Consider the following 26113-nt stretch of genomic DNA (forward strand, 5'->3'; position numbering starts at 1 on the left):
TGCCCTCTGGTGACCCATGAGAATGTGCTATCTGCAGGTGCTGTTGGTCAGATCAACATCCAGCTGCACGTCAGCCGCAACCCCTCTTCTTTTCAACCCTCAATCAGCGCAGCTGAATAAGACCAGGCTCAGAGCCTCAAAAGTCCTTTCCTCACACTCTCTTCCCTCCATCAACGTCCTAATTTCGTTTCAATGTCAGGCTTCGAGGTTGCCGGTATCGTGCTTGGTAGCATACCTATAGTGGTATCTGCACTACAATGCTACATGAACGGTCTCGGCACCCTGCAGAATTTCCGATCCTACAAACGAATCCTCAAGAGCCTCATCTTGACTCTCAAGACTGAACATGCCAATCTCCAAAACATATACGAGAAGCTCTTGACAGGAATTGCTCCACAAACGCGCATTGAGGAAATGATTCGAGATCCATTTGGACATCTTTGGAGGGAAGAAGAGATCTTCAATAAGCTACGCTTGAGGCTCTGGTCATCGTTGCAAGTATTCGATGATCGCGTGCAAGACATGAGGGAAGCTATCGAGGAGATGATGGAGAAGCTCAACATCGGTACAGACGGAAAGGTGGGTGGCTGTGATCGATGCTGTGCCTCAACTAACTCGGAACAGACAGATTGGACGGACAGCTCTTCGATAAAGAAGCAGTTCAGGCGAGCGACATTTATCCTTCAGAAGTCCAACCATGAGGAAGCCCTTACGAGAATACGCGACGGTGTCTCTGCTCTTCAAAGGCTAGCCGTTCTGAACACGGATCTAGAGTCACAGAGAAAGTCTCGATCCCAGGGAAGACTCAACAAATTAGTCAATGGGATGCTGAGCGGTATTTATCATGCATTGCGATCAACAATGACTTGCAAATGCTCTGACTTACATGACGTTGGCCTCAGACTTACGCCGCCGTCACGGACTGTTATTCCCGAGGATGACGATGAGGATATTATTAAGGAGTTGCAGTTCCGTCTTGCTGTTTCGTACCTGATGGCTTCGCAAGCGGATACTTCGAAGCAATGGAATGAAATTCTCCTGAAGAACGGAGAAGACTTGAAGACTTCAACGGTTTCTTTCACGGCACAAAAAACAGCCACTTTGAGGAAGACAGTCGGCTTTGCTGTCCCATCAACTACCTGTTCGACAAACAGCCAGCAATCACAAACAGTCGTCATCGAATCGGCCTTATCAAACCTCACACTCAATACGCTCAGGACGATGTCTGACCTCACTTGTTCTAAACAAATCAGCAATCTCTGTGAAGCAATGCAAACGATGGGAAAGAAGAAACAAGGCGAGAGATGTGGACATATTCAGCACTGCCACATGAACCAAACTCAGAAATATGATGTTTACACACTGGAGTGCCTGGGCAGTTGTGACGAATGGTCTCTGGTGCCGCTAAAGCAAGTCCTTCAAGATCCAGCGCTGCTTTACGGTGATAAGCTACGCCTGGCTTGGATGATTGCCTGTGGTGTCTTACAGATGCAGGGTACGCCTTGGGTTGCGGACATTCCAAGAAGTGAGGACATCTTCATTGCCCAAAAGGGTGGTGTTCATCAATTTCAGCATGTTTTTGTCCTCAGACACTTCCCAGAATATCCCAGAGTCAACGCATCAGTATCACCAACCAACCCGTTCATGCTCTATCTCGGAATCCTACTCATCGAGCTCATACTTGGCCAGTCAATAGCAACTCTGGATTCACCCCAGACTCAAACATTAGAGCCTGGCTTACCGAGACATATCCTTGACTACGAAGCTGCCAATAAGCTTTTGGGGAGAGTCATGATGATTGGTGGCTCTGGATATTACAATGCGGTTGAGCGATGTCTACGATCGGATATGCAAATCGGTACGTCTGGGAACTCATGCTGTTTTCAAGGGGATGTGATTTCTGGAGTTCTTGATCCTCTTGAGCAGGATTTACGAAGATTGGTTGCATGATCAAAGTTTTGGTTGTCAAGTTAAGCTTCTCGTGAGTAGCCACACTGGGAGGGCTCGGTGGTTGTTGAAAGCATAACAGTGACTCACTCACCTTTCGTCGGACTACAAATACCAACGTCCGCAACTTCTCAACGATCAACAAACCCTTCAAGCGAAAAGCCAGTACGAAAATCGCATTCGCAGACCTCCTGTCAGACATCACGCCCGCCCTGCTGAAATATGCCTCGCTACATCTACATCAACGGCTACCCCGGCATCGGGAAGCTCACGATCGCGAAGGAGCTCCAGCAATTACTCCCCAACTCCAAAGTCTACCACAATCACCTCCTCATCGATCCCATCGACGCCCTCGTTGAGCGCTCATCTCCAGGCTACCATGAGATGCGAACGGGTCTACGACGATACGTCCTGAACGAAATCGCGACGTCGGAATATACCAAGGCTAAAACGTGGATCTTTACGGATGCGCGAGAGGCAAGCGCAGCGGGAGAAATGGGCGCGAAGGATTACGAGGCTGCGGCAAGAAAGAGAGGCGTTTCATTTATATCGATCGTGCTGGAATGCGAGATTGAGGAGAACATAAGGAGGGCGATCAACCCGTCGCGGAATCAAAACGTAGACGCGAAGCTCACAGACGAGACGATATTGAGGCCGATTTTGGAGAACGAGACAATCTATCGTTTCGGGAATGAGACCGAGTTGGTGCTGGATGTCACGAAATTGAGTTCGAAAGAAGCTGCTTTGCGGATTAAGGAGCATGTCGATCGGTTGGCTGCATGTCCGTGAGTCGCATGGTTGTCCTTCATGCGCCCGCTTCGCTCAGGTCGAGTCAACAGAAAGCCAGGCGCAAATCAAAGCGCTCGGAAGAGCTGCGTGTTGCGCCGAGATGCACTTCAGCAAGGTGCCTTTCTAATCATGTGCGAGAAGGCGAATCACTAAAGATAGCAACAATTGAGAAGCACCCAACGTTAGCATGAACCAACTGCATACATCAATTGGCACAGATTCCGTCGGCGGCTGCATTTGTCGGGCACCGAATGCGGCGCAAACCGGTAAGCGATACAACGTAACGGCAAGTTTCTGTCGTCCAAGACACCAAAAGCTGAGACAAGCTCCATCACTCGGCCGCAGCCGAAAGCGAATATCCAGTGGCTAAACAACGCGCGTTAGAGGAAATCGGTCCCCCCGGCTTTGGACAGCTTCAATTCGCCATTGTTGTATTCGTAAATCGTGGCGGTACCTACACATACTGTACGCGCGCGCGTTGATCGTACGGGGTTCGGGAATACAGCGGCAAGGAGTGTTTCATGACAAGACAGGACAAGAGACGGGAACAGGACATGTAGCAAGGCTAACAGCCTGAGGATCAGCTCTTTATCAAGAATACGGTGAGAGCTCCGTAGTAATGGATAACTTATACGGAAGATCCTATGAAGAGCTGTGGCTCGTAATGTCGTGATAGTACTATAACAAACTTGACTCGTGCTCCGTCAGGCATTTGCTAGTCAACAATCTTCAAGCCCAACCTCTTACGCCAAGAAGGACCCTTTATGCAGGAGTGAAGCTCAGCCATAGAGGACGCGCAATTGCCAAGGCGCTCAACCCCTGCAACGTCAATTCGCAGTGGAGTCACCAAGACCCTTAGCTGAGATGGTCCGGGAGACTGCAATTTAACATTTTAGAGTAAACAGACCAACAAGGCTGTCAAAACCCAATATCATTTGCCGACTCGTAACGGAACGTGCCGGCATAACCGTCGCTAACTAGCAATTAGTGCAAGCCCAGTGAAAGGACCAACAACCAGTGAGTGTCAATCAGTAGAAGTGTCAGAGCAGATGGTGAAGAGTGTCTGCCAAGACTGCTGTACGGTTAAATCGGCCTTGGTGCACGGGATACCCGTTATTACGCCAAGGTCACAGCAAAGAGCCAAGAAGGATACAGATCATCTGCGTCTCGTCTCGTCTGCAACTGCGCCCCCTGTGACCCTTTCCGCTCCAGATGGAAAACACATGGGGCTAATAATATAACTTGACGCTCTTCCTGTCTCCAACTCTGCATCTTGCACATTCACAATCCCATAAACCACATCTGTCATAATGTCTGCTCCATACGATCCCAACAACCAAGGGTAAGAAAGCTTCTATCACGAAAAGAAAACGGAGGGAAAGCTAATGTTTGACAGCTACTACCCTCCTCAGCAGGGTCAGTATTACCCTCCTCCCGGCCAGGGCTACCCTCCCCCACAGCCTGTAAGTTTATGAAGCTCAAGTGGAAGATCACCAGTTTCTAACAATACGCAGATGCAGTACCAGCAGGCCCCTCCACCACAAGAAGAGAAGAGCCACGGCTGTCTATACACATGGTAAGCCTCACTCACTCTCTATTACACTATCAATAATACTAATAAACTACAGTATCGCTACACTCTGCTGCTGCTGGCTCTGCGGCGAGACCTGCGAGTGTTGTCTTGAGTGCTTCGACTGCTGCTGTTAAACCCAATAACATAGCTTAATTCACGGATTCTAGCGTTGCATTTGTTCGAAGCTCGGGGAAAAAGAAACGCATTCTCTTTTTTTTTCTTTTGTCAAACTTTTTTATCTAGCTACCATTATCATACGACAGATGAAAGTCTTGTCAGCTACCAAATACCACCACATGCAATGATAACGCTTGCTTCCTTTTCACGTGTTTGTTCAATTGGGTGGGGTTCCCACTCTGCAACTCTGACAGTTGACATTCGTTATGCATTGGAAGTACCTATACATTACTCGTTAATAAGGTGAAGCTTGTGATTGTGAGGATGAAATGTACTCTTGGCTTTGCTCATCTTTGATCTTGGTGCAGTCGCATTCTGCGGAACATGTTGCCTTTGGCTTCATCGTTGATGAAGCTGTGAGACTTGGTTCTCTGCATGGTCTGCATGCTGCGTTGGTCAAGCATTGGGCGTATCTGAGTGTGTCAGCAATGTACAGAATGAGCCTGATTGGTATCATGGACTTACTCATCGCTGTTCTTATCTTTTATCCTTGTGCAATCACACTCGACTGGACAATTTCCTTGGTTGGCTGTCGTAGGTGTTGGTTCGTTGACGACGATTATCCTGACTAGGCCTGTTGAGATTGTCTCTGTGTAAGTGCCAGCTGGCATTGTTCTGTAGTCTGTCTGAGGACTCATCGCCCCAAGCATGTCGGTAGGTACACCATCATTGGCGTTATCCCTTGGTATATTGGCATGGTGCTTGAGAAGTGCTTCTTGATGACTTTCATCTAGTCGCGGGACACCTTCTGCGACGCCCAGAAAGATCAGTACGCCAAGTCCTTCAAGAGACAACATGGTTCGAGCAGTATCTCAAGGACTGTTTGTAAAAGGTCTTTTTCCGGTGAATGGTCTCGTGTGAATATGATCATGCAAATCTCAACATCGACCCAGCGGTTTGGTCCTGGGTTTATGTAGTCACCCTTCCCAATCGCCTGATCTCACACAAACGACCGTTGCTTTTGATCACACTCTACACACGATTCTGCGCAACGGACCTTCTTCCATGATAGATAGCGGTGCTTCGCCGGATCTGGCAGAGTTCCTTGGTCGCTGGGCAACCTCAACGGCTGTATCACCACGATGCTGATGCTACCGGCGCGGGAGACCACGCGCAATAGTCTTTTACATCATGGCGTTGCCTGTGATCTGGTTTGTGTCAGCTGAAAGACGTGAATAAGTGTTTGTGTTGAGTGACGTGATCTTTGTACAGATGATCATCATATTGGTAATCAGGAAAAGTCTATGATGAAGGGGGCTGTTGAAGCGTGGCACCAGCAATGACTGTGTGAAAGACGACACACACAAGATACCACGAGACATGGCATGCGCATTCATCATGACACCTCCAGGACTGACTCAACGGCGCAGAGCCGCATGCACTCATATCAGTAAAGGCAAGCAATGATTGCCTCAATCTCAGACCCAGAACTTGACCATGGCAATACAAAACACCAAACAATGTGTACAACCTCGCCGCGCGGCCCTGATCTCTGTCCAACACCGTTACCATCAGTACCACGCCCATCATCACACCTTATACAACAACCCTAATCCTATTCCAGCCCTGCGCCTCGCAATATCTACTCAACTCAGCTTGCCATCGCGAGAATGTCTCGGCCCAACACCGTTACGACCACCATAATTCACCGAACGGTAATCCCAGGCGAAGCCCATATCAAATTACGAAATCAGAACGCTTTGTATTCTATGAAGAAAATATCACTAACCCAAACATCGTTTTATCCAAATAGTTTTACTTCTTATCACTGACACTTTGTTTCCGCCGCAGCACAAAATCCTTCATCCGTGACACGCCCCTCCAAAACGGCCCGTCCACATCAACACCATAAGCCTCCATCACAGAGAGCACAGCGTACGACTGCATCCATACCAGCACGATAAAGTCGAAGATGTGCACGAACCACCAGAAGTGCTGGCTTCCCAGCGGACACGTGGCGTACTCATACTTCCACTCCCAAGATTCCTGGTCGAACCAGAGACTCAGCAGACCGGCGTTTCCGCCAAAGTCGCCCATCATGCTGCGGACTGTGATCTCGCGTCGGCCCGGTATGCCATCGGTGCCTGGGATTTTCAGATCTTGTGCGTCGGACCAGGTTTTTACTTCCCATTGACGCTGGGAGGGATCTGTGCCGTTTGTTTGGTTGATGTAGTGGTACGTGTCGCAGCCGGCGTGATCGTGGCCGTTGAGCATTAGACCTGCGCGGCCGTAGCCACCGCCTGGTGCAGTTCTCTTTGAGCTCATGCCCCAGATTCCTTCTAAGAAACCTCGGCTGGCATCAGAGCTGAGTTGATTTTGCTCCTTGAGACCTCCGCCGTCTGCTGCAGTATGGAAGTCGAAGAAGGGAGCGTCAACGCAGATGCCTGCGGGCTTGTACATTGGGATATGCGTGAGGATCAGAGTGAATTGACCCTGGTATTGAACGGACCCTGCGGACGAGATGACGTTGTTGATGAAGCCGTACGTCGCATCCTGTAAAGGAAGAGACTTCGCCGGTGTATCAAGGTTCATATCGTTGACAGCAACAATGCGAAGCTCGGGAATGACTCGTTTCGACTCGGGGTTGGAATCAGAGTACATCGTAGCTATCGTCTCGGGATCTGTGATGGGCAACTCGAACCGCAGCTCATAGTTCGCCTTTCCAAAAACTCGTTCAAAGCGCTCCAATCGCTCCTCGGTCAAATCTCCAGCGTATCCAATATCGTGGTTTCCTGCCACATTAAGCATTCTCTTCTTCCAGAGCTTGGCTTCATCGCTACCATCCAAAACGCCAGAAATGTTGTAATCGTTACTCGGAGTTTGCGCCAGCTCGTCGGACAATCTCTCGGTACCCTTGAACACGCGGTTCCAGAATCGTCGGCCTCGCTTCTCAAACTCCTTGTCGTCGATCCATTGACTACCGACAAGATCGCCCAGTACTGATACATGGGTAGGGTTCGACCACCAGTTGACTTGACGGTAGATATGCGCCAGGTAAAAGTCGTTACCCCATAGATCGAACCGCTTGCGCTGCGACATGAGGTAGTAGGGAAGATCCTCCATGATTATATCGACAATATCGTGTATGATCTTTCGCACTCGCTCGCGGAAGCACCAATGCGTCGTCTGAAACGTCACATGCTTGAAAACACTCTGCACATGAGGAAAAGTGCCCAGGTAGTTCGTGATAATCGAGGTATCACCTTCTAGCTGAGGATCTCCCAGCGCAAGGAGTCGAAAAGGCGCAAGCTTAGCATGATCGTCCGCAGTCGGCTTCGAAGGCCAGTGGAACTTCTTGGTCAAGTCATAAGCCTCCTGACTATCTCTCGACTCGACGGGGAATGCGCATCCTTGAACGATAGGGAAGATGTAGAGGTAGATTGTGAAGGCTATCGAGAGCGGCACCAGTAGGCCCAGGCCATGGCGGAGAAAAGCCACGACTTTCATGTAGTCGACCTCATGCGCAAGCCACGTCGGTGGTGTTTTAAAAAGGCCAACGGGACGTTGTTGGGAGCGGCGCAAAGGTTTGGTCGTGGAAAGGAGAGTTGGTGTTGGTCCCTGGTTTAAGGTACTGTACCCCTGGAGAATTGACAACACATGAAGTTTAAATGGCTTAGTCATGCGACAAGGACCCCTTTTTCAGGGAGAGCAACGCCGCATCATTGATTCAACGAGTCATGTAAGACGGAATTGAAACAATGGCGAGTTCCTCTATTTTTAAAAATATGCTTGATTTTATAAGTGGTGGCGTCGTGATATTTCGATCAATGCGACCCAGATGCTTTGGCCTGCAATGTTACCTACCCCGATGATCTTTACCCAAGCTCAGTTCATCCTTGTTGGTCGTCATGTAAAGCGTTCAATTGGGTATCTACTTTAATATTTCTTTTCACATCTTCTCAGTAATTCTGCAGGCCCAGTAAGGCGTCGTACGACTATGTTCCTTCCATGAGAGCTCCGTGGTGTAGTCCTCAGGCGCGGTTCTCGACGCCAGCCTCGATCGTAGGTGTATCTTCCGCCCGGCATCAAGGGGAGACAGTACGCCGTCGCAGAAATGTAGTCGACTTCGCGTGGATCTGGAGATTCGCCCCTAAATCATTCCTCATACAGCTCCTCATCCTCCTTTGGCCACTCAACCTCAAACTCTGGCGCATCACCCTCCTCATCCAGCACCGCAAACGCAAGAAGACTATTGTTCTTCAGTCCCAACGCTGTCGGTGTCTTCTCCCCATCACCCGTCTTGAGTTTAACCCACCCGCTCGAGGGGTCATTCGGCGTCTTTAATGCGCCAAAGGCCAGAGTCGAGTCTGTATCGAAGGTAGTCTTCTCGGAAGAGCCAAGCGACTTGGTAAGACCATCGGGGTACCGTTCGATTAGAACATTGAGGAGTTCAGTGGCGGCGCTGGAGAAGGGGGCGAGAGCGTCGATGAAGAGGTAGATGGTATGGATGCCGTGCTTGAAGCGCACCGAGATGTTTGCGTCATCAACGTCAGTCTGGGGTATTGTTAGTATCGAAAGGCGTTAGGAAGTAAGTCGATCTGTGTAGTACCATTTTGTCGATCTTGTTTCGAAGGTTTGAGGAAGACGTCAGAGTTTAAAGCTGCCTCTCTCTGTTCTTCATGAGGGGCATTGAGGCTTTGAACGGCGGGGCGAATCGCGGCTCAGCTCGGCGCGACATCACGTGAGAGCGCGTAGATGGAGGGACACAGGCAGGATTTGAACGCTGTCACTCCATCAAGACGTATGGATATCCCAGCTTACGATGGTGTGTAGAAACGCTGTCCTATAAGAACTAAACTATCGATACGTCATCTTCAAGGATTTGTGACAGCTCAGCAACAAGATCCAGGAACGAAAGCAAGGCATAAAGTGACAGCTTCTAGAAGCCGAATGCTACCCTGGAACAGGCACTGAAAATGGATGCCAAAAGAATCATCTGGCCAGCCATAGGGCCGAAGCAACCATTGACTCGAGGAAATGAGTAACTGTAATTCACTCTCTGAGAACTGGTCAACTCCATGGAATTTGTCTTGGAGTATTGAAACTGGCCATTTGAATTCCCAAACATTTTGACGACTGCAAACCTTGCATTTCGAGCTCCATGTGAACACAGACACAGACCGTGCGTGAATACTGTACTAATGCATGAGCGCACTGTCCATCATGACATGAGCCTCAAGTTCGCATCAGGCAAGCATCGAAGCGAAGTCAATTCAATTACATATTCAAATCTCACGATACAAGAACATATCTCTATCGGGCCTTCGCTTGTCATCTTTTTATTACCAACTCCAACCCCAAGCGCAACCCCTCTTCTTCATTACCCACTCCAAGCGGCGCCAAAAAAACCAGCATCCACCGCCGGGATTGCAAACTCCGGCCGGTCTTTCGTTCTCCGCATCCCACCACCGAGACGAGACTCCACCAGCCGCAGAGCCTCGCGACAATCTCGGCCTTCTCTGAAAACAGAAGCACAGCCTAGAAACAAGATATTCCCAGCTTCACTACAATGGCCGCCGCTCCGTCGCCGACCCTGGCGCCGTCACCCCGGCCCGGGGCACCAATGCCCTCAGATCTAACTTTTCCCCAGGACACGAACCCGCGTCTGTCCATCGCGACGCCAATGCGGCTCATGCTGGGAACAATCTCGTCAGCAGTCGTGGGCTTCTCGCTTGGTGCGACGCAGGGCGGACAGATGGCGCAGCTACGGTTTCGGGCGGAGCATGCGCACAAGATGCCCGACACGACGACAGGGTGGTACTTCTACCACAAGAGCAAGAATTACCACGCCATGCAGGGCGGCATACGAGAGGGCTTCCGCATGGGTCTCAAGACGGGCTTCTGGAGCTTCCTGGCCTTGTCGCTTGAGAGCACGGTCGATCGATATCGCGGGGCGAGCGACATGTTTTCTACGACGATAGCTACGCTTACAGTCGCCGGCGCGTTTTCTCTTTGGCGTAAGTGGTCAATTCTTTTCTCTCCTTCTCTGTAGGTTATCTCTTCAGACCTCGGCTTGACTAAGGGAAACGGTATTGCGCAAAACCCCATATGGGGAATGCATGGCGTTTTGGGAGCTTTGATGATGGAAAGCGACGGGTAGATATTGCAGGCATTGCATGATGTGGAGCAGGGGTTTCTTTTACATTACATTACTTTACAGCGCAGGCGGCAGAAAGAGATGAGCTAACAAGCGCCGATATTCGGCGTCTGCATCTAGATCGCCTGTCACTCACAACCGCCGCCCGGACCGCGCGATACGGGTTGTTGTTTGGCCTTGCGTACGGTGGGATTCAAGATGTGCTTGGCTTAGCCCGAGGCAGACCGATCGGGTATGTCGAGTTCTTGCGAGGTCGGAGGTCAAATACAAGGGAAGATGATGATGCTCGTCCAGCATTGTGATGTAATTGGGTTCTTCTATGTACAATATACAAAATGTAGATATATCACGACTTGGTCAATGGTTCATAACTTATCGCACTGACCAGAGACCAGCACAGGGGAATAACATGGTGCAAGATCAATTCAGAGATAAAAAATATGCTAGTGTCGTTTGTTATCGGGGCCCTCCGAATTTAGGACTCTCTAGGTAAACGCCTCTCCCGTAGACCAGCCCAGGGCCAGCGGCTTTGGTCGGTCATTTATGGAGACATCATCGATAAGCAAACGCTGCAGAAGGCTTCTAGCGAGATCGAATATTTTTCTCTCTCTCAGTTCCAGGCCATTGAGATACGGTAGCAGAGCCCCATTCGTCATCCATTGGATTGGATGTCGGCATATCTTATCCATATCGCCTTATCTAGAGTACCGAACCGCAACGACACATCATCCTCAGCCCCCTTGCACATCATTGACCAACAATGGAAGTTGGCTATGAAAGTAAGAGACACGGACATATCGTCATCAAAATAAGTCACAAGACGTCTCAGGTCTCAGCACAAGCCAACACTGTCAATCTCAAAACAGTTAAGAGAATGCTGGTGATGCATCTCCAAGGTTTCCCCACAATGCCCTGTGCTGCTAGCTTTGCCAGTGTCACCAATTACATAACACGTATTTACTGGGATCGCGGCCTGTTGCGGCAATCACAGAAACCAAATCCCCAGCTTCCATTCTAATCTCCCCAATTATCGTGGGCTTGCACCCCCCACGCCCCTCAACGGCTACTTTCGGCCATTGTGGTGATGCAGAAGCTAAAATGAGCCACGTGACGGCTGATAAGCTCCGTACAGCTGGGTCCTTTTTCTTTTTTCCCTTCGCCTGCAGTGCATTTTGATAGTCACGGGCCGGTCTGGCTCGGCCTCTGCGGAGGACCGGGGGGCCCCTTGGTATAGCGTAAACATGACCATGAATGACTAGTTCAACTGGAGCAAGCTGGAGATAAATGGCGAAGAAGAATTGGCCTTTTTTTCTTTCTGCTGTGGAATGGGGGAAGGCTAAACAAACAGGGCAAGGGAGATATGGATTGTCGGGCTGGAGATAGCGCCACCTCCCTCACACGCCCCAGGCACAGACCAGAGTCACCAAGCGAAGCACCGCAGTCAACCGACACTGATAGTCACTGCCCTCTGAGATGGATATAATAAGCTCTCTGCCACCCGTTTGCCCATTCCACAAACTCAACCAGATAGAACCTAACTTGACTTATCTTGCATCATCGCCCCGTAAACCAAACCTAACACCAACACAATCACCATCTGGATCCCTCCATACTGATCCAGCATCTCCATTCAACTACCAACCTAGGACCTTCAACTCAACACCACACACACATCTCATATAATGAGCTCGGCCCTTCGGCGAGGGACTGCCCAGCCCCTTCGCTGGGCGACTGCATCCAACGCCATCACCATCAACACTCTCCGACCATGCCTCACCATCACAAAGACCAACATGGTCGCCCGCCGTCACATCCACTCCTCTGAGCGACGCACAAATACCATCGTCGGGCAGCAGCAAATCCCCGATCCTCTTCCTCCCATCGCTCCCAGCAAGGCACCTCTCTCCGTCCTTCCTCTCATCATGATTCTCCGATCTCTCGCCACTATGACCGTCTCCTCCTCGCCTCTGCTCCTACCTCCCTCACTGCACGTCATGGGTATTCTGGCCAACACCACCAACCCTCTGCTCAACCCCGACAAGAACCCTCTTCTGCGATATTTCCTCAAGAAGACCTTTTACGCTCAGTTCTGCGCAGGCGAGAAGTCACCAGAGATCAAGAAGACTATCGATGGACTCAAGAACATTGGTTTCACTGGTGTTATTCTGAACTACGCCAAGGAGGTTGTCCTCACCAAGGATGAGGGCGAAGGTCTGAAGAACGGTGCCATGGAGACCGACGAGTGCATTCAGAACGAAATTCTTCCCTGGGCCCGAGGCACCCTCGAGACTGTCCGACTTGCTGAGCCTGGTGACTTTGTCGCCCTCAAGTTCACTGGCGCCGGAAGCATCGCTCTCTACCAGCTCAAGGACCGTCTGCCTCCCAGCCCCGCCATGTACAAGGCCATCGACTCCATCTGCCAGCTTGCCCACGAGCGAGGTGTCCGCCTCCTCTTCGACGCCGAGCAGGACATGCTCCAGGACGGCATTGACGACTGGACTCTCGAGTTCACCCGCAAGTACAACAAGGGACTTGGCGAGGCTGTTATCTTTGGTACCTACCAAGCCTACAAGAAGAAGTGCCCCGAGGTTCTCTCCAACCACCTGAAGCTCGCCCAAATCGAGAACTTTGCTCTCGGTGTCAAGCTTGTCCGTGGCGCTTATCTCAACTCCGACCCCCGCGAGCTCTTCCATGACACCAAGGAGGAGACCGATGCCTGCTTCGACTCCCTCGCTGCCAGCGTCCTCACCCGCGAGTGGAACATTGACGTCAAGGGTTCCGGGGAGTACCCCGCTGCCAGCCTTGTCGTCGCCTCTCACAACGCCGAGTCCGTGCGACGAAGCCGCGCCATCATGGAGGCCGGCCGAGCCAAGTCCGACATTGCCTTCGCCCAACTTCAGGGCATGGCTGACGAGGTCAGCTGCGAGCTTGTCGAGGCTGGCCAGTCTGACAAGACCAAGATTCTGCCCGCCTACAAGTACCTCGTCTGGGGAACCACTGGCGAGTGCATGAAGTACCTCCTCCGACGCGCACACGAGAACAAGGATGCCGTCCAGCGAACCAGGGGCAGCCGGGATGCTCTCTGGGCCGAGCTTGTCCGACGATGCAAGAGCGCCGTCGGCTTGGCTTAAAGAAGTAAAAGGAACAAAAAATAAAAAGGGAAGAGGGAAGAGAAAAGAACTTGATATCATGTCTTTATGTTTCTTTTGTTTTGCATCATGGGTAGCGATCAGGAGTCCAGGGCGTCTAGCATCTCAATATCCGAGATAGATCAAGCATAGATGAAGAAATGACTTACGTTTTAGTCTTTAACGATGATTATTTGATTGATTGTGAAGCTTTGACTTGGTATTGTGCTTCAGACACCCCTTAGAGCCATTGCGCCGATGACGAGTGACTCGATCTCCTTCTGCTTGACCTTTTCATCTTGGATATCATCCATCCACTTGAGTCCATTCAACTTGTAGTACTTGCGCACCTTTGGTACGTCAGTGGTGGTAGAGATCTGGTCATCTGTGATGGATAAAGCCTCTCCCTCAACATTGGTCTTGAGATGTTCCCAAATCTGGTCATGTGTCAAGGGCTCAACACCATCTTCTCCAGGGAATGTGACCTTGACAACGATGAGGTCTTTGGTAGAAGGAGAGATACCATATCGACGATAGGCATCAGCAATCTGAGCATGAAATGTCAGCCTCAAACGAAGACATCTCGGAACAAGGGGTCATATTACGTTATTAGAAGAACTCATAGCACAGACAATTTCGGAGTGAATGTTTGGAGTCCTGAGAGCGCCATTCACAGCCGTCGACGTAGCCTTAAACACAGCGGATAATAATTGAAGCCGTGAGACAACCTGGTGATGATCCTCCGTATTAATGGAAACTGCCCTATACCCAAGTCGGGTACTCCGCGCGGAACTCACCACTGAGGCATCAATGAAGGCGTACTCGAACTGGGGGTTCCGAGCAAGCAGCTGCTGGTGCAAAAAGGCCGCATTCTGTACGTCACGGAACAGGGCAAAGTAGACCTTGTGCGAGTTTGGCAGGTGTTCGAGAGAAACTGTTTCGAGAGCCATTGTTGCTTGCTGACCAGGGCCTGGGAGCCGATAGAGCCGTTGTAGTTGGCTTGGCAGTGAGAAAGAGCACCTGGAACTCTTGGTAGTGGAATATGGACAAAAGTTCGTTTAGGAAAATCTGCTGATTTCCGTAACTTAATTTTCTCTTAGGGATAAGGGTAGTGCGTAACGTTGTGATGGTGGTTTGAGCAGTTTCGATCTTGGGTTTAGTTTAGTGTGGAGGGGTAAAAAAGAGTGAGATCTAGGGATGGGCTGTGCAATTGGTAGCGGGGCATGTCAAGGGTCGTCACATGTTTGTGATACTGTGTTCGTACTGTATATTCCATATGACGCTCGCCTGTGACACTACGATAACTCGATTTTGATGCTGCAACGCGTCACGAAGTGAGGAGAAGCCGACCTCGATATATTACGTACAGAGTATGTTGGGATCATGTCTATAACCATTCATCAATTGCTATGGCTAAACGTTTTCCACGTCGTTCGGTAACAAGTCAGACTCAATCGCCTCATCCGTTTTGTCCACGTCGTTCAAATGATCGTGGCCATCTTTCACCATTGAGTATCTCCGATACAAGGCCGGCGCCACCATCATCAGGGTTGACAGACATATGCCGTCTGTAGCGGGAACGGGATCATCAACATCTTGGCAGCCCAACCTGAAGGCTGACAGTGGAGGCTGAAAGCATGAACCTGATCAGCAAGGCACCGACATAACCATAAAGTCAATCAAAAGAACCGCTAATCTGAACAGGTCTGGTCTGGCTTCGTCTTGGCTCTTCGGTACCGGCAGGAGGGTTGCAGTTCCATCAATGGTTTCATTCGTCTAGGTTGCATGCAAATCATAATGATACGAGTTTCCCAAGATTTGCCCAGTCTTGGCTTCCCCAGGCTCCGCTCATCAGCTCGTTTTCTGTTGACATTTTTGCGCTGGGTGATGAATCGTCATGGTCGAATTTCTTACGGTACCGCCGAGGTTGACCTTGTCTCTTTCAGCCACAGCATCATTGTGCTTGTATGGCATCTTCTCCCAAGAAATCTCGTGGCTTGCCCAGAAAAAGACCACGGTCTAGACGGCCACGGTGGAGACGTCTCCCCTTGCAGCGCCTCTGTGGGAAACTCTGGCCTGGCTGGCCTGGCCCTGTGAGTAGATCCGATGTCATACTCTGGACTACGGAGAATTCATCCAACACTCACGTTATCGTGGCTGCCTCTCCCAGTCTACCGGTATTCTTCTAGAAGGACTCTCCGTTCCTCAGACACTGACGATATCTCGTCTCCGGATGAGTTATCTTCCATATTTGATAGAGAGAACCTATCTGTGCTTTCCTCAGCGAGATGCGGGCTTTCCGTGCAAAGAGAGGTTGACGATGGGAATAATTCTGTTGAACGCCAACTCCGGGACAGATCTGTTAGTACTGTAAGGGTTGGTAAGGTTGGTGTATCTATTTTAACTCGCCAAGCTAAGATGTGAACTAAGGATGGATGGATGGTTACAACCTCAAGACATCCACCAGATCTCTTTGCTTATAAGACCAGACGTTCACCAGCCTTATCCCTGCTTGATCCATCATACAATAACTGTGCATACTTTACCATATACAATTGCATTGACTGTTCGAGATCTTCAATATACGCAGAAGAACAGGTGATTTTCTACAGCCACTAGAGTCTAGACCATTTCTTCCACAGATCACAAGCAAATCATCCCATCTGTCCCCTCCCTCCCTCTCGTCCAGTCTCATATCCAGATCCGCTCCTCGTCAGTCTTCACGTCACATACGTCCACTGGGGTTCGTCGAGGCCTACACCTTCGCCTCCACCCAGTGTCGAGTCCCCCGTACCCGGAAGGCCGCTAATGCACAGCGCATTCCCCGCTAAGCCCCTCCCCTGTACAGTGCCATTCTCAGTACCGGCAGCACCAGCACCAGCGGCACCACAAGCACGAGCCCCAGCAAGCCCAAGCTCGAGGCCTCGTTCCCAGACCAGTATGATGGAGGCCATATCCCAGCGCAACCTCAATTCCTCCATCGTCAACTTTTCCACTCCCACGTCGTTGTCGTTGACGTCGCAGCCAGGCCCAGGTCCCCTCTACTGGCCCTTCGACGCCCGATCTTACCCTGCCCTCGCCTGGGCTCCTGATACATTTGCCTATAGCTGCAACCCTTCTCACGCCGCTGTAAAAGGCCCTGCGACTGCGACTTCAGCAAAACCCACTGGGCGCCGCCCGCGCCAGCCTGCCACGACATCTCGTTGCACGGCCAGGACAAAGGCCAGCACCGCCTCTTGCACGAGCACCAGCAGCAAGAGCGCTTCGCCTTCCGCTACTTCTTCGGCGAGATCTTCACCTACTTCGTCGAGGGGCATCTCCCCGCGCATCAAGTCCAAGATGCCAGGACGACCTCCCAAGCGGGCTGCTAGCAATGGCGAAGATGATGGCACGATTCAAGCTCCCGGCAAAGTCAAGCTTCCCAGGCTAGAACGTGGCCCGGACGACTTCTCCAGCGTTGTCAAGAACCGATTACAGTCTTATACACGCACTGGTCAAGCTTGCGACAGATGCAAGGTATGTCATGAATCTCAGGTCATGCTCTCACAACATGCTAACCGCGCGAAAATTACAGGTTCGAAAGATTCGATGCGATGCACTCCCAGAAGGCTGCTCCCACTGCACCAACCAGAACCTTGAATGCTATGTTACAGATCGCGTGACAGGGCGCACAGAGCGAAGAGGATACATGCAGGAGTTGGAGAGGGAAAAGAGCGACATGCTCTCCCATATTCGCGATCTTGAGAAGCTCCTCGACAACAAGGGCGTCGAAGTCAAGCCCTGGGAGTGGTCACCTTATGCACAGTGCCCCTCCGACTCAAACTTTGATGATATGGGCAACCCAATTCCTGACCCAAAGACTGGCGAAACATGGTCTCAAGTCGGCAGCGCATTGTTCAAGGACTCTGGATCAGCCCCCAGCCTGTCTCCCAGCTTCCCTCGCACATTAGAGTCCCGCCCTCATGAGAATCATCTTGGTGTTGGAATGGACAGTGCTCCTCTCAGTTCAATCGGGGGTACGCGATTGTCAATTCTAGGGATGACAGTCGACCTCGCGTCGTTTGAGCCACCAGATGCGGAGGAGCCTCCGGTCGATGGCAAGGTGGCGCCATCGTACAACAAGTCCCCGCAATCTTTCCTCCAATCCATCATGAGAGTCAATCCTCCCATGCAGGCTGAGATGCCTTCGCGCGAAGATGCCTTCACCTACGCCGAGTGGTACTTTATGACCTTCTCCGCTTTCCTTCCAGTCCTCCACAAGCCTTCTTTCATGCGATTGGTAAGTGTTGTCTCACCATCCTCTAAGCTTAATCGCTAACAGCCATACAGTTGACCCGCATGTACGATGAACCTAATTTTGAGCCTTCAGTGGCGGAGCTTGTTACAGTGCACATGGTTTTCGCCATCATTTGCTTCCAGTATGGCACAAGAAACTGGCAGCAGGTTGACCAGCGCGCTCAAATGAATGAGCGATCCAACAGTCACTACCATTTTGCGCTCAGCAAGTTCTTTGAGTTGACATGCACCCGAGACCTGGCTTCGGTCCAGGCCATGGCCATGGTCGTCAAGCATACCAGAGCTTTCCCCAAGCCCGGTGTTGTTTCAATCGTCGCCAACCTTGCCCTTCAGCGCGCACTTGAATTGAATTTGCACCGAGAGTCAAGAAAGCCAGGCGAGCCCAACAATCTTCAACATGAGCTTCGCAAGAGAGCTTTCTGGGTCATCATGACTGTCTACATTGCTGTTACTGGACGTCGTGGCCGGCCGATGCCTATCACCGTTGAGGAATTTGACGTCGGCTTTCCCGAGCCTATCGCTGATGAGCTTCTTTCGGATGAAGGCGTCGACACATCCCGCGATATTCCTTGCCCTTACTGGCCAGGTATCATGAGCTTCAAGATCATTCCCATTTACATGGAAATGTACTCGAACATCTACAGTGTTCGACGGGATGCGCGAAACTATGTCAGCATCGTCAGGGCGCTTGAGGCTCAGATCAAGAAGTGGGAGGACGAGCTCCCTGGCCACATGGTGATTGACCATTCTGAGCAGACCGAGCAAACCCGTCTGGCAGCTGTCTACGCCAAGACGTGGGCGCTTGAGTTCCGTCTTTGCCTGCGACATCCTTCAGTCGCCATGACCAGCGACAAGGCCATGATGGCTGAGAACATGGCCATCTGCGAGGATGTTTCGCGCCAAATGCTTCACTGTCAAATGGAGATCCAGAAGTGCAAGTGCCTTGATACGACATGGTACCAGACTTCGATGTACACAGCTGGCACCTTCACCATGTTGGCTGCCATGTGGGAGAAACGTTTTGAAACGACTCCAGAGGCCATTGCCACGTTGCGGGAGGAGATGGACGGTTGGATCGGCATTCTTGAGGAAGTTGGCTCTCTTCTCGGTAAGTTCCAGTCCTTAGTTCGCAAATCAGTCAGCCCTAACAATACGACAGGCTCGGATTCTAGCATTGCCACTGAAATTGGAAACATCATTGACCGCACGATTGCGTGGATCGACCATGATATGCGCAACAAGGAGACAAAGAGTGCTCAGCCTTCTACCACACCGGAGGTCAAACAGGAACCAGCCTCAAGCTACCCATCTTCTCAGGCCCAGTCCGCACCCACCAGTGGAGGGGCTCAAAGTGAAGTCCCATCTACCAAGAGCTACTTTCCCGAGTCCGACCTGGACGGTCAGACTCCTTACCCAACACTCGCCTACAATGATCACCCACAAGACAGCATGGCACCTCCAACTTACGACACTGGTGCCATGTTCTACAACACATCTGCACAAGCTGCAGTCGCAGCTACCACATCGGCACTCCCGTCATCTGTGGCGCAAGTGAACCCAATGCTCGCATTCTCACAGCCTCCCCAGGTCGCGCCTCAGCCCGACATGATGTGGCAGAGCCGCGGAAACACCTGGCACGACTGGACATCGGCCATCGCTGACACGCAAGATCGCTTCAGCGCATCGACACTCTTGACGCTCGGAGGCAGTACACGAGACGCCTCGACAGGTGCGGGCGTCCCGGGCGTCACATCCAGCCCTTCGGCAAATGACATCAACAGCATTCAGCAGGGAGGCCAGTGGCCGCTGATAATTTTTGACCAGGTGGCGCCAAACGGATCTTGATTTTGACGGAGGAGCATTCACTGGGGCGTTTTCTGACTGGGGAGTTTTTGTAATGGACAAGAATCGTGATGATTCAAAAAGGCGCTTCAACGAAAGGGACTGATGAAATATGTATTGGTGGGTTGGATGGTTCAAAAAAAATATGCATTCTGGCATTGGGAGATGAGTTTGGATGATGCTGATTTAGCTTCTGCGATATAAATATTTACTTGATCTTATAGACGTACATAATCAATGTATAATTACTACACACATCACATTTCGCTACATGCAAAACTGCTACACGTAATCTTTCACTTTCAAGATGGGAACTCTGAAAAAGTTATCCTCGTGATGGCAAAGTCTAACATGTCCCATCATTGATGCTTGGTGTTGAGGCATCCGCTCTTTTTAACCGGAGCTTCTCCGACGAAGCTACCCACTCTTTTTCGAGTCGCGTTCAGTTCTAAGCTCCACGTCCAAGATATTGCGATTCGACAATTATCAGGAACCTCTGTGCGCTCGAATTGATCGCGCATTATCCCTATCGACTTGTAACACACATCCGACATCAGTAACAAGATGGGCAAGAAGCGACGCGGTCACGCTGACATCGAGGAGGTCCTCAGTCGACCCTGGTGCTACTACTGTACGAATCCTGCGGCTTGCGCTCTGATCACTCCATGCTAACATTCCTATCACAGGCGAGCGTGATTTCGAAGATCTCAAGCTTCTCATCTCTCACCAGAAGGCAAAGCACTTCAAATGCGACCGCTGTGGTCGTCGTCTCAACACAGCAGGAGGTACGTTTCCAATCATCTGAATTCCACGAAAGCCGCGCTGACAGCTTTCGCCACAGGTCTCTCCGTGCATATGAATCAAGTCCACAAAGAAAACCTCACACAGGTCGAGAACGCGCTTCCGAGCAGACAAGGTCTCGAGGTGGAGATTTTTGGCATGGAGGGTATCCCCCAGGACATGCTCGATCAGCACCGCAACCGCATCCTACAGAACTTTCAGCAGGCGCAGAAGGACAGACAGATCGCGACGGGAAACCCGCTACCGGGACAGGGACATGCGCAAAAGAAGATCAAGACTGAGTCGCCGGAGGAGCTGAAGCAGAGATTGGCTGAGTTTCGAAAGAGGAAGCAGGAGATCGCTGCCAATGGAGGTGTTGATCCCGCTGCGGCTGCGAATACCGAGACGCAACCGCAAGCTCCTTTCGTGAGTATTTCACTTCTACGGTTCGTTTGAATTATGCTAATATGTGTAGAACGGCTCTTACCAGACCCCTCCTCAAGTATCCTTCGACCAACAACAAGGCTATCCCGTACAACCCCCCAACCCAGCCCAGCCCTACGCCTTCTCCGCCAACAACCTCCCCGCACGTCCATCATCCGGCGCGCTCCCCACGGCAGCTGGTCTACCCCAGCGGCCGACGCAAGGCGGATCTTGGAACGGTGGTGCCGGTGACGATATTGATCAGATGATCCGTATGGCCGAAGCGGGTATCAAGCCAGCAGCGACTAAGGCGGAGGAAGAAGGTGGCGACAAGAAGAAGAAGGAGAAGAAGGCGAGGATGTTCTACGATGATGCAGAGATTAGTCCCGAGGAGAGGATGTCGATGCTACCGCGGTATGCGTTTGTACCGGAGACTGTGAGTTAGGTGGGATGTTGTCACTATTTCTTGTGAATTGGGGTATTTTTGTTGCATGGTAGGCGTTAGGTTGTAAACTAAATGGTAAATTGATGGTGATTTTTACTCGGAGATCTGTTGCAACACCACTTTTACTGTGATATTAGTATGCAGCGATATCGTGGGAATTATTCAGACGTGACTTATGATCCCTGTGTCATCCGATGTTTATTCTCTTTTGTTTTGACCAGCGGTATATGTTGTGAACCTTGTTGTTATCCATGGATGTTGGTTATTGTGATGACCATGTGGACAGGTCTTGTAAGTGGAGGCTTCAACATGACAGCGTGAGAGCTCTCAACGTTGGTTCATAACCCACGGTGATGGGACGCCGCCAATGAATACGTCTCCAAGCACGCAAAAAAGTCCAGCAGCTTTCATTTAATTGACTACAAGTAATCGCAGTTCAAACGACCTCGTATTGTTGGCTATCAAGGATAAAAGCCATGATGATACAGGGTAAGGTAGGCAAGGACTAGCCACTATCACCAGGGGTCTACCAGCATCTCGAGCTTTGAGGTCAACAACAATAAAGCCACAAATAAGCCATCAACACCTGGCACATGTCTCCATAACATGACTCAAATTTCATTGTTTAATAGCTCCTCCAGCCTCACCTCCAGGGGCCAAAAACACCCGCATGAATACCACTTAGAGAACCCCTGATAAAAACGGAGCTAAGGCGTCACCACAGCAACACCTCCGAAAAAGGTCGAAAAACAAACCAGACGTCACCTACAACCGTGCTCGGCAGCTCTGAATTGATTTCTCTACAACTACCGCCCGGCTCGTAGTCTGCTACTACTAACTAACGACAACAGGTACACAGAGCTATTCGTCTTTGTTTTTAATTTTTTTTTCTTTCTTGTTCGAGTTCATTTTCGAACATTGTTTCTATGATCATCTGCTCTGCATCGAGCGTGCCTTTCTTTTAAGCTTTGTTTACTCTTAACGGCTTCACGGTTCATCGACACTGAAAGCTTGAGGTGGAAGAGCTTGAGACTGCATTGACGTTGGAAATTGAGCGAAGAAGGATATCATGGCTGTCATGGGCGCTTCAGCTGCTGCTGGGCAGAATTCCATTACTGTTGCTGGTATGATTTGCGCTCGTTGAGTGCGGTGCTGGAGCTGATCGTTATTATAGTTCGAGTTCGACCATTTACGATTCGAGAAGCTGCGCAACTGTAAGCAATACGCCGATATTGCGGAGTAAGTTTGTTAACGGCGTGACAGACAAAAGAACGATGACGGAACCCTTTTCCTCGGCGATGGCTCCCTCGCCGCCGCACCTACACCAAAACTGCACCAACGCGGCATTCGAAACGTTATCAAGGTTGTCGATGATCGTTGTTTGTACGCGCATCGTCCCCACTATGGCAAACGCAAACGCTGACCCAATACAGAGTCTTTGATCCTCCCGAGGACAGCCCCGTACAGAAATTCTCCCGCTCAGTCCTACCCTCATCGAAGAAGGTCAAAGATCAAGTCTTTGCTTTCGACCGCGTCTTCGACGAAAACACAACACAGTCCGATGTCTATGAAGGCACTACTCGAACCCTCCTCGATAGCGTGCTCGATGGCTACAATGCGACCGTTTTCGCCTACGGCGCTACAGGTTGTGGAAAGACACATACCATCACTGGTACATCGCAACATCCCGGTATCATCTTCATGACCATGCAGGAACTGTTTGAGAAAATTGAGGAGCGCAGCCAAGACAAGGTGACCGATCTGAGTCTGAGCTACCTTGAGATTTACAACGAGACCATTCGTGATCTGTTGGTTCCTGGTGGGAGCAGGGGTGGATTGATGCTCAGGGAGGACAGCAACCAGGCTGTGACTGTGTCTGGATTGACGAGTCATCACCCCAAGGATGTCCAGGAGGTTATGGACATGATTGTCCAAGGAAACGAATACCGCACAGTTTCTCCTACCGAGGCCAACGCTACTTCTTCCCGATCACACGCCGTTCTTCAGATCAACATCGCTCAAAAGGACCGATCAGCCGGTGCCAGCGAGCCTCACACCATGGCTACCCTCAGCATTATCGATCTTGCTGGTTCCGAACGAGCATCCGTTACCAAGAACCGCGGCGAGCGTCTCACTGAAGGTGCCAACATCAACAAATCCCTCCTCGCCCTCGGAAGCTGCATCAACGCCCTCTGCGACCGCCGACAAAAGCAACACGTTCCCTACCGAAACAGCAAGCTTACCCGACTGCTCAAGTTTTCCCTCGGCGGCAACTGCAAGACCGTCATGATTGTCTGTGTATCGCCCTCGAGCGCCCATTTCGACGAGACACAAAACACCCTTCGATATGCCAACCGGGCCAAGAACATCCAGACCAAGGTGACGCGCAACGTCTTCAACGTCAACCGCCACGTCAAAGACTTCTTGGTTAAAATCGACGAACAGATGGCTTTGATCAACGAGCTCAAGGCCCAGCAGAAGGACGCCGAGGCTATGTTCTTTGCCAAGTTCCGAAAGCAATGCGACAAGAGGGATGCCATGGCTCGGGAAGGAATTCAGCGATTGCGCACCGCTTACGAGAACTCTGCTCCTGAGCGTCAAGAGCGTATCACCAACATGAAGCGTCTCAAGGCTTTCGAGCGCCGCATTGGTATGCTGTCCGGATGGATTGCTGCATTTGATACTGTTTGTGACGAACGAGGAGACGAAGATGCGATGCCCGAGAACCTTGTCGCCATCCGAAGGACGGCTCAAGGTATCCTTGTTGAGTTAGAGAACAGCCGACACCATATCCACCAGAAGCTGGAGAAGTCTGCATGGGACCGAGCCATCGACACAGCTCTGTCGCACAGCTTGCAACAACTCCAAGCTACCGAGGGTGCTGACAACGGAGAAGCCGACAACTTGACCCGCGAAGCTGAGCTGATCAAGGCCAACTTCAACCGCGAAGCCTACGGGGAAGTCTTGGAGCAGGACAAGGCTGGTGATGCTGCCATGATTCAAATGCTCCTCACGGCGCAGTTCGACATTCTCGCATCACTTTCCGATACGCTCGGCATGGATGAGGAAGAAGCCGTCGCTCATGCGAAGGAGATGATTAACCGTCTCCTCCAAACCGGCTTCACAGCGGCCGGTCAGGTCGTCAAGCCTGATGGTTCGATGCCCGTTGTCGAAGTCTTCTCGCCCAGCAAGCGAGGCACACCCAAGCGCAAGAAGGCCATTGCGATGCACATCAAGCCTGTTTCGGCTCCCAACTTTATGCCCGCGCATAGCGACCACGCTCCTGTCAGCCCCATGAAGGGATCACCACGAAGACGTAAGGTGTTGGGAGCCTCCAAGAAGGGCGTCAGCTTCACGCCAGTGAAGGCTAAGAAGAAGGGTGGAGTCCGATGGAGGGATGATGAGACGGAGGAGGGCACATTGGAGGACTTTTCGAAAACTCCTCAGAAGTACAACTCCTCCCCTGCGATTCCCTCACCCGAGAAGCCAATCGTCGCACCTATCATGCCTTCATACCTCGAGCCCGAGACATCAACAGTCGAGGAGTCAAGCCCCAGTCTCGAAATTCCCGAGGCTAGCAGCTTGGGTGCGAAGCCTAGCAGGTTCCAGGCCGGTTTCCTTTCCAAGGGACCTAGACATTCCCTTGCTGATGGATCACCCAAAGCACCCACCATGACCCTCAAGCTCGAAGCTTCACCCGATATCCAACGAACACCGCCCCTGCGATCTCTGGATGTTACTAAGAGTGGCAATTTCTCACCATCGCCATCGGGTCTCGGTATTCCTAGAGCGATTAGACGACTTCCCACGATACACGATGAGAACAACCCTCCCGGATCTGGATCTGATTCCGAGACGAGCACTATCGATGCCCGAAAGCTTCAGACCGCCCTCCGAACCGCCATGAAGGAGAAGGCTCGTAGAGCGAGCATCATGGCTGGTACAACAGCATCCAGCACCAAGCGAGTATCGTCGATGGGATCCTTGCCTGAGCGTACCGGACCCAGGCCTAGTCTGCCTGCGGCCCTCGCCAGCAGCGCCAACGGTATCTCTCGACTCCGCCGAGGTAGCGCTGAGAGGAGACGAAGCCCCCCGATGGCGTGCTCCCCCAACGACTTCAAGATAGACATGGCTCTGACACCTGGTCAAGCTAGACGCATGAACATGAACAACACAGTCACTCGAATGGAAGGCCCTGGATCAAGTCCCCAGGGTGGCATGGCGGGCAGTGCGCCGCGACGAATTACCATTGGTACGGGAGGCGGAGCTGCTCATCGCCGACGGGACAGCAGAGGCTATACCTTGCGATGAGCGATTGATATGAGGAGGGTGAAACGTATGTGTACAGATTGAGATTGAGATTGCCTCGATGGCCTTGGATGGGTGCGTGCTTGATTGTTTATGAGCCCGGAGTTACGGCTACGGCGTTTGGGGCCTTGCATGATCTATGTAGATTGGTATCATGTGGCATTCTTAGTGTATCAACACAACTTGAACATTGCTCTTTCGTCATTCCGCGTGAGGCTATCGCCGAAAGTCTTACATCAACTGCCCCGAGTGATGAAACAAGTTTTCTCCGTGATCAGCAATTGGTGTATTGATATGGGCTGCTTACT

General features: G+C 51.2%; 12 protein-coding genes across 12 annotated transcripts; 8 read left to right on the forward strand and 4 right to left on the reverse strand.

The window, feature by feature from the left end:
- Nucleotides 1-192: 192 nt before the first annotated feature.
- On the forward strand, nucleotides 193-1950 carry FOBCDRAFT_273261 (uncharacterized protein; the record flags this gene model as incomplete). The annotated part of the gene is made up of 2 exons (XM_031178105.2): nucleotides 193-579; nucleotides 625-1950. 2 exons carry the CDS (start codon nucleotides 193-195, stop codon nucleotides 1948-1950), a joined length of 1713 nt encoding a protein of 570 aa, XP_031043992.2.
- Nucleotides 1951-1964: 14 nt separating this feature from the next.
- FOBCDRAFT_32524 (uncharacterized protein) lies at nucleotides 1965-2830 on the forward strand. Its single transcript, XM_031178104.3, has 2 exons — nucleotides 1965-1981; nucleotides 2030-2830. The coding sequence occupies exon 2, from the start codon at nucleotides 2170-2172 to the stop codon at nucleotides 2734-2736; it is 567 nt and encodes a 188-aa protein (XP_031043991.2). The 5' UTR covers nucleotides 1965-1981; nucleotides 2030-2169; the 3' UTR covers nucleotides 2737-2830.
- Nucleotides 2831-3898: 1068 nt separating this feature from the next.
- FOBCDRAFT_222056 (uncharacterized protein) lies at nucleotides 3899-4617 on the forward strand. The gene is made up of 4 exons (XM_054704340.2): nucleotides 3899-4078; nucleotides 4133-4199; nucleotides 4251-4312; nucleotides 4365-4617. Exons 1-4 carry the CDS (start codon nucleotides 4047-4049, stop codon nucleotides 4441-4443), a joined length of 240 nt encoding a protein of 79 aa, XP_054560315.1. The 5' UTR covers nucleotides 3899-4046; the 3' UTR covers nucleotides 4444-4617.
- Nucleotides 4574-5767, reverse strand: FOBCDRAFT_222058 (uncharacterized protein). The gene is made up of 3 exons (XM_054704341.2): nucleotides 4952-5767; nucleotides 4762-4899; nucleotides 4574-4707 (listed from the first exon to the last, which is right to left on the reverse strand). The coding sequence occupies exons 1-3, from the start codon at nucleotides 5281-5283 to the stop codon at nucleotides 4644-4646; spliced, it is 534 nt and encodes a 177-aa protein (XP_054560316.2). The 5' UTR covers nucleotides 5284-5767; the 3' UTR covers nucleotides 4574-4643.
- A 387-nt stretch (nucleotides 5768-6154) lies between these two features.
- FOBCDRAFT_222061 (uncharacterized protein) lies at nucleotides 6155-8128 on the reverse strand. Its single transcript, XM_031178101.3, has one exon. The coding sequence runs from the start codon at nucleotides 8105-8107 to the stop codon at nucleotides 6242-6244; it is 1866 nt and encodes a 621-aa protein (XP_031043988.3). The 5' UTR covers nucleotides 8108-8128; the 3' UTR covers nucleotides 6155-6241.
- Nucleotides 8129-8329: 201 nt separating this feature from the next.
- On the reverse strand, nucleotides 8330-9313 carry FOBCDRAFT_222062 (uncharacterized protein). The gene is made up of 2 exons (XM_031178100.3): nucleotides 9036-9313; nucleotides 8330-8980 (listed from the first exon to the last, which is right to left on the reverse strand). The coding sequence occupies exons 1-2, from the start codon at nucleotides 9036-9038 to the stop codon at nucleotides 8582-8584; spliced, it is 402 nt and encodes a 133-aa protein (XP_031043987.1). The 5' UTR covers nucleotides 9039-9313; the 3' UTR covers nucleotides 8330-8581.
- Nucleotides 9314-9686: 373 nt separating this feature from the next.
- Nucleotides 9687-11046, forward strand: FOBCDRAFT_222066 (uncharacterized protein). The gene is made up of 2 exons (XM_059609596.1): nucleotides 9687-10443; nucleotides 10704-11046. The coding sequence occupies exons 1-2, from the start codon at nucleotides 9996-9998 to the stop codon at nucleotides 10883-10885; spliced, it is 630 nt and encodes a 209-aa protein (XP_059464762.1). The 5' UTR covers nucleotides 9687-9995; the 3' UTR covers nucleotides 10886-11046.
- Nucleotides 11047-12054: 1008 nt separating this feature from the next.
- On the forward strand, nucleotides 12055-13828 carry FOBCDRAFT_32559 (FAD-linked oxidoreductase-like protein). The gene has a single exon (XM_031178098.3). It carries the CDS (start codon nucleotides 12266-12268, stop codon nucleotides 13712-13714), a length of 1449 nt encoding a protein of 482 aa, XP_031043985.2. The 5' UTR covers nucleotides 12055-12265; the 3' UTR covers nucleotides 13715-13828.
- Nucleotides 13828-14883, reverse strand: FOBCDRAFT_32562 (protein CGI121). The gene is made up of 3 exons (XM_059612128.1): nucleotides 14509-14883; nucleotides 14317-14439; nucleotides 13828-14259 (listed from the first exon to the last, which is right to left on the reverse strand). Exons 1-3 carry the CDS (start codon nucleotides 14659-14661, stop codon nucleotides 13942-13944), a joined length of 594 nt encoding a protein of 197 aa, XP_059464763.1. The 5' UTR covers nucleotides 14662-14883; the 3' UTR covers nucleotides 13828-13941.
- Nucleotides 14884-16244: 1361 nt separating this feature from the next.
- Nucleotides 16245-20143, forward strand: FOBCDRAFT_222073 (uncharacterized protein). Its single transcript, XM_031178096.3, has 4 exons — nucleotides 16245-17227; nucleotides 17286-17990; nucleotides 18041-19115; nucleotides 19167-20143. The coding sequence occupies exons 1-4, from the start codon at nucleotides 16520-16522 to the stop codon at nucleotides 19850-19852; spliced, it is 3174 nt and encodes a 1057-aa protein (XP_031043983.2). The 5' UTR covers nucleotides 16245-16519; the 3' UTR covers nucleotides 19853-20143.
- Nucleotides 20144-20313: 170 nt separating this feature from the next.
- Nucleotides 20314-21599, forward strand: FOBCDRAFT_318857 (uncharacterized protein). Its single transcript, XM_031178094.3, has 4 exons — nucleotides 20314-20480; nucleotides 20536-20634; nucleotides 20691-21055; nucleotides 21105-21599. Exons 1-4 carry the CDS (start codon nucleotides 20414-20416, stop codon nucleotides 21495-21497), a joined length of 924 nt encoding a protein of 307 aa, XP_031043981.1. The 5' UTR covers nucleotides 20314-20413; the 3' UTR covers nucleotides 21498-21599.
- Nucleotides 21600-22566: 967 nt separating this feature from the next.
- On the forward strand, nucleotides 22567-26083 carry FOBCDRAFT_318858 (P-loop containing nucleoside triphosphate hydrolase protein; the record flags this gene model as incomplete). The annotated part of the gene is made up of 4 exons (XM_031178092.3): nucleotides 22567-22621; nucleotides 22672-22711; nucleotides 22761-22880; nucleotides 22931-26083. 4 exons carry the CDS (start codon nucleotides 22567-22569, stop codon nucleotides 25806-25808), a joined length of 3093 nt encoding a protein of 1030 aa, XP_031043979.2. The 3' UTR covers nucleotides 25809-26083.
- Between the last annotated feature and the right edge of the window lie 30 nt (nucleotides 26084-26113).

This window comes from Fusarium oxysporum, chromosome IV, assembly GCF_013085055.1.
Source record: "Fusarium oxysporum Fo47 chromosome IV, complete sequence".
NCBI lineage: Eukaryota > Fungi > Ascomycota > Sordariomycetes > Hypocreales > Nectriaceae > Fusarium > Fusarium oxysporum.

Excerpts from the sequence above, each read along its gene's own strand:
- FOBCDRAFT_32524 (XM_031178104.3), top strand. The coding sequence starts at position 2,170 with ATGCCTCGCTACATCTACATCAACGGCTACCCCGGCATCGGGAAGCTC.
- FOBCDRAFT_222056 (XM_054704340.2), top strand. The coding sequence starts at position 4,047 with ATGTCTGCTCCATACGATCCCAACAACCAAGG. Across the intron at positions 4,079-4,132 it reads TACGATCCCAACAACCAAGG|CTACTACCCTCCTCAGCAGG; the intron begins GTAAGAAAGCTT and ends AATGTTTGACAG. Across the intron at positions 4,200-4,250 it reads GCTACCCTCCCCCACAGCCT|ATGCAGTACCAGCAGGCCCC; the intron begins GTAAGTTTATGA and ends AACAATACGCAG.
- FOBCDRAFT_222058 (XM_054704341.2), bottom strand. The coding sequence starts at position 5,283 with ATGTTGTCTCTTGAAGGACTTGGCGTACTGATCTTTCTGGGCGTCGCA. Across the intron at positions 4,900-4,951 it reads AAAGATAAGAACAGCGATGA|ATACGCCCAATGCTTGACCA; the intron begins GTAAGTCCATGA and ends TGACACACTCAG. Across the intron at positions 4,708-4,761 it reads AAAGATGAGCAAAGCCAAGA|GTACTTCCAATGCATAACGA; the intron begins GTACATTTCATC and ends AGTAATGTATAG.
- FOBCDRAFT_222061 (XM_031178101.3), bottom strand. The coding sequence starts at position 8,107 with ATGACTAAGCCATTTAAACTTCATGTGTTGTCAATTCTCCAGGGGTAC.
- FOBCDRAFT_222066 (XM_059609596.1), top strand. The coding sequence starts at position 9,996 with ATGGCCGCCGCTCCGTCGCCGACCCTGGCGCCGTCACCCCGGCCCGGG. Across the intron at positions 10,444-10,703 it reads CGGCGCGTTTTCTCTTTGGC|ATCGCCTGTCACTCACAACC; the intron begins GTAAGTGGTCAA and ends GTCTGCATCTAG.
- FOBCDRAFT_32559 (XM_031178098.3), top strand. The coding sequence starts at position 12,266 with ATGAGCTCGGCCCTTCGGCGAGGGACTGCCCAGCCCCTTCGCTGGGCG.
- FOBCDRAFT_32562 (XM_059612128.1), bottom strand. The coding sequence starts at position 14,661 with ATGGCTCTCGAAACAGTTTCTCTCGAACACCTGCCAAACTCGCACAAG. Across the intron at positions 14,440-14,508 it reads CCTTCATTGATGCCTCAGTG|GTTGTCTCACGGCTTCAATT; the intron begins GTGAGTTCCGCG and ends GATCATCACCAG. Across the intron at positions 14,260-14,316 it reads CTATGAGTTCTTCTAATAAC|ATTGCTGATGCCTATCGTCG; the intron begins GTAATATGACCC and ends TTTCATGCTCAG.
- FOBCDRAFT_222073 (XM_031178096.3), top strand. The coding sequence starts at position 16,520 with ATGCACAGCGCATTCCCCGCTAAGCCCCTCCCCTGTACAGTGCCATTC. Across the intron at positions 17,228-17,285 it reads AAGCTTGCGACAGATGCAAG|GTTCGAAAGATTCGATGCGA; the intron begins GTATGTCATGAA and ends CGAAAATTACAG. Across the intron at positions 19,116-19,166 it reads GGAAGTTGGCTCTCTTCTCG|GCTCGGATTCTAGCATTGCC; the intron begins GTAAGTTCCAGT and ends ACAATACGACAG.
- FOBCDRAFT_318857 (XM_031178094.3), top strand. The coding sequence starts at position 20,414 with ATGGGCAAGAAGCGACGCGGTCACGCTGACATCGAGGAGGTCCTCAGT. Across the intron at positions 20,635-20,690 it reads TCGTCTCAACACAGCAGGAG|GTCTCTCCGTGCATATGAAT; the intron begins GTACGTTTCCAA and ends CTTTCGCCACAG. Across the intron at positions 21,056-21,104 it reads CGCAACCGCAAGCTCCTTTC|AACGGCTCTTACCAGACCCC; the intron begins GTGAGTATTTCA and ends TAATATGTGTAG.